Raw genomic sequence first — 4557 nt, forward strand, 5'->3', positions numbered from 1 at the left:
TTTAAAGCGTGGCCGTTGCCAGTACCGCCTGACTGGCCTTCGTGCGGGTGACACGTAAAAGCACCCACTACACTCTCTGAGTGGTTGGCGTTAGGAAGGGCATCCAGCTGTAGAAACTCTGCCAAATTAGATTGGAGCCTGGTGTTGCCATCCGGTTTCACCAGTCCTCAGTCAAATCGTCCAACCCATGCTAGCATGGAAAGCAGACGTTAAACGACAATGATGATTACTCTTGCTTTAACATCAGCTTTTCATCACCACCACCACCATCACTACCACCACCATCATCATCATTATCATTGTCTTAATTACATCTGGGGTTTTTTTCATGTTTGCATGGAAATCCAGTCTAACGCTGATACAATTCTAAACTAAAGATTATCTCTAATATTTCTCATCTCAGTGGTTCTCGACGGGATTTTACACAACCCTTCGGGGCCCATATAAGAATTTGTCATTATAATTTATGTGCTATAAACCAATTATACTTCTACAATACTCAAAATGTTTTAATTATTTTTTAAATACAATTCCTAATAATATTTAATTATCAAAATATAATAAGATTTTTTTAAACATCAAATACTTATAGGGGTCCACCCTTGTAAAACAGGAATCAAAGGGTCTGTCGGTAAAAATTGGTTGAGAGCTACTGGTGTTACTAATTTCCCATTCATTAATTAAACCCAAATATAATACTATTATTTAAATATTTTCTGTTTGTTTTTTTATTCTCTTCGTAGTTTTTCTCAGATCGCGCAGTGATTGTGATGGAACTTTTAGAGCACGGAACACTTTTAAATCAATTACAAAAGCCAAAAAATAAATTTGGTTTCTCTGAAAGAAAGTTACTTGGATTATTAAAGGATATAAGTATGTCATTTCTTCTTATTATTAGGTTATTAAATTTGGAAGGTGCATGGGAGAAAGAGAGTCTCCTTAACATTGAGCCAACAAAGGGCCCAGCTATCCTGATCAACAGCAGTATGAGAGATAAGGCATATGAAGACAAAGAAAGCCCCTGGTCCATCAGGAATTACTATTGAGATGCTTGAAATAGACGTAGAAGCAGAGTAGGATATGGTCTAATCACCTGTATGTGTTGGACTCATGGTCGTGAGATTGTGGTTTCAATTCCTGGACCGGGTGACGTGTTGCATCCTTGAGCAAAACGCTTCATTTCACATTGCTCCAGTACACTCAGCTGGAAAAAATGAGTAATCCTGCAACAGACCAGAATTCCATCCAGATGGGGATTCTGGGTCTCATCCAGGTGGGGAATTTATACACCATGGAAACCAGGAAACTGGCTCTTATGAATCAGCATGACTCAAACAGGAAATGTTACCTTTACTTTAATCACCTGTATAGTTAATCAAGTTAGACAGGATGGTGTCGTACCCAATGACTGGTGTTGCAGCTTAATAGTCAGCTATTACAAGAGTAAAGGAGAGGCCTTACACGGAAGTAATTACAGAGGTATCAAATTGCTGGACCAGTTCATGAAAGTCACAGTGAGAGTTATAGCCTAATAAATTAAAAACAGAAATCAACTACATGAGATGCCGTTTGGTCTTATGCCAGAAAAAAGTATTACTCAAGTTGTCTTCTTAGACAGGAGAAGTATTTAGCAGAACTAAATGCAGGAGAAGTATTTAGCTCTGAGCAAACCATTGTACTTGACACTCATTGACCTGGAGAAAGCCTTTGACAAAGTTTCCACTCTGTTGTAAGGTGGTCTCTGAGGAAGCTTGAGATAGACAAATGGCTTGTGAAAGCCATACAAGCCTTGTACAGAAACACAGTCAGTAATGTAAGAGTTAGCCACAAGTTCAGCAAGGAAAGAAGGAATTCACTAGGGGTCAGTTCTCAATCCCCTCCTCATTATCACTGTCCTCCTGGACATTACAGAGGAATTTAATTAAGAGTGGCAGCACTTGGGAAGTACTATATGATAATGATTTTGCTCTCATAGCAGAATCTATAACAGAATTGAAATTTCAGGTGTGGAAGCAAAACCTGGAATCAAAGAGCCTTAAAGTTAACTTAGAAAAACCAAAGTTAGAGTAAACAAGAAAAGAGATACTCTCAATATGTAGAAAAGGCACAAGCAGGAATTCCATACAGTGTACTCAATGAAAGTTATGAATACAAGAGATACGGCAGAATCACAGGAAGGCTAATGGAGAAAATAGCGTGTATATGTAGAAGATGCACAGGTGCAATAAACCCTAAGGGCACATAGGAAATAGATTTTCTTGGATGTCCTGGAGGTTCCCTGGAGTGGTAGATAGTTTTTGTTACTTGGGTGACCTAATTAGCAGTAGTGGAAGATGTTCCAAAAATATTGTTATTAGAATAAGAATAGGATAGAGAAAATTTAGAGAGCTTGGATTTTTCTGATTTGGTGGGCACCATTTTTTTATTTATGTTTTGTTTAGTGTGTTTTCTACCGAAACACTTTAAAACTTCGTATACTTGTATATTTTGTCTTATAGAACAGAGAAAAAATTTTTATATTCGAAGTTGTTTCATGTTAAAAGTTGTCGTATTTCGGTAATTTCAACCAATCACTGACGTCTGTTGAGGTGAAAACAATTACTGCTATGGATTGTCAACAAAACGTTGTGCGGTGTAATGGGATCTTTTCCCTTGAATAAAAACAACGGCACTAATTTTATTCAAGGGAAAAGATCCCATTACACCGCACAACGTTTTGTTGACAATCCATAGCAGTAATTGTTTTCACCTCAATAGACGTCAGTGATTGGTTGAAATTACCGAAATACGACAATTTTAACACAAAATAACTTTGAAAAGATAAAATTTTCTCAATAACACTAAGAGTAAAAGATGTTTTATATGACACATTCTATCAGTGTCCCAAGTTTGAAAGTGTTTTGTTAAGAAAACAAGTGGCGCTCGCCAAATCAGAAAGATCCGAGAGCTTTTACCTCTGTTGGCAACAAGGGGTTTCTCTCTCTCTTTCTCTTCCACTCTCTGCATGAAAGGCAGATTGTATGATGCTTGCGTAGGAATAGTAATGCTACATGGTAGTGAGAAGTGGGCCCTGAATGCAGAGAACATGCAAAGAGAGGAATGAAGCTAGTATACACATCTGAGTGTATATTATCAGCATGCAAGTATGACAAAGTGCTAATATACTGAGAGAAAATTCATGCATAAGAGGAATCAGATGGAGTGTGCAAAAGAAAAGACTGTATTGGTTTGGTCATATGAAAAGTATGAAAGGGGACAATTGCATAACAAAGTGCCAATCACTTAAATTGGATGAAATTTGTGGAAGAAAGAGACCTAGGAAGTCATAGGACAAAGTACTGAAGGCTGATCTCAAGATGCTGACCCTAATAGGGGTGACAAAGGACTGAGATGACTGGCAATTTGCAGCGCTCAAGAAGATCTATCTGTAACAGCAAATATGAGGTCCTATAAACATTCATCTATGTTTATACATGTTGGGTGCTGTCCCTGCACCAATAGTGCTCTGTCAAGCATTTCCTGTATCCTATCTCCACACCTATCCCTTTCCCCAACACAAAATCCCTCATTAATACTTGTTACATCTAACACCTTGTGTCACCCATCACTGCCTTTCTTTCTCCCTCCACTTCCATCATTCACTCTCATTATCATCCCTTCCATGTGCTTTCTGCTCCCCATCTTCTACTGTGGTTCATCTTACACCTCACACTATCAGCTACCATTTCCAGCATCCTTTCATGCACATCTCATGTCTGTCTCCACCCACTATAGCAACCCATCATGTATCTCAAATTCTACCTCTCCAACTCTCCTATACTTTGCTCATCTAATCCCTGAACTATTATCTTTGAGCCATTCTTATCTCTCACATCTTACGCACCAACTATACTGAAACTACCCATCAAGCTGCACCTCCACTCCTGTCCACCACTCACCAAATTCACCTCTACCCCCATCTATAACCATCTAGTATTTTCCTCTCCAGCTTTTAAAACCACACCTCCTCCTGATCCAGTGCCCATATCATCTGTTACTCCAGGAGAGTGTTACACTGGAATCCCAGTACTGCTATCTCACTTTTTTCCTAAGTACTCCCACCCACCCTTATATAAATGCAGGGTAGCGATGTATCTTCTCTGTGGTAAGACACCTTTACTTCTCCCAGCCATAAAAATTACCTCTCCACCCTCTCAAAGACTCACCACTATCTATGCCAGCATGGAAAACAGACTTTAACCTTTTTATTATTAATAATAAGGCAGAGAGATGGCAAAATTGTTAGCATGTCTGACAAAAGGACTAGAGGCATTTCATTTGTGCCTTTAGTAGAATTATTATTAGCATGCTAGACGAAATGCTGCTAAGCATTTTGTCTATCTTTAAATTCTGAGTTCAAATACCACCAAGGTCGACTCGTAATTGACTAGTCCCCTATCCCAAAATTTCAGGTCATCCTATAACAGAAAGGATTATTATTATTATTATTATTATTATTATTATTATTATTATTATTATTATTATTATTATTATTATTATTATTATTATTATTATTAT

General features: G+C 38.0%; 1 protein-coding gene across 2 annotated transcripts in view; it reads left to right on the forward strand.

The window, feature by feature from the left end:
• LOC106873186 (serine/threonine-protein kinase TBK1) overlaps positions 1-4557 on the forward strand; it is a 102022-nt gene that overhangs the window by 30952 nt on the left and 66513 nt on the right. For both annotated transcript variants that reach the window (XR_008263644.1, XM_052966177.1), the window contains exon 4: positions 744-873. Coding sequence is in view for 1 of the 2 variants with exons in the window: in XM_052966177.1 (XP_052822137.1) it covers positions 744-873 (130 nt within the window). In the remaining variant the exon portion in view is untranslated. The remainder of the gene's footprint in view (positions 1-743; positions 874-4557) is intronic.

The sequence above is a fragment of the Octopus bimaculoides genome, chromosome 3 (assembly GCF_001194135.2).
Source record: "Octopus bimaculoides isolate UCB-OBI-ISO-001 chromosome 3, ASM119413v2, whole genome shotgun sequence".
In the NCBI taxonomy this organism is placed as follows: Eukaryota; Metazoa; Mollusca; class Cephalopoda; order Octopoda; family Octopodidae; genus Octopus; species Octopus bimaculoides.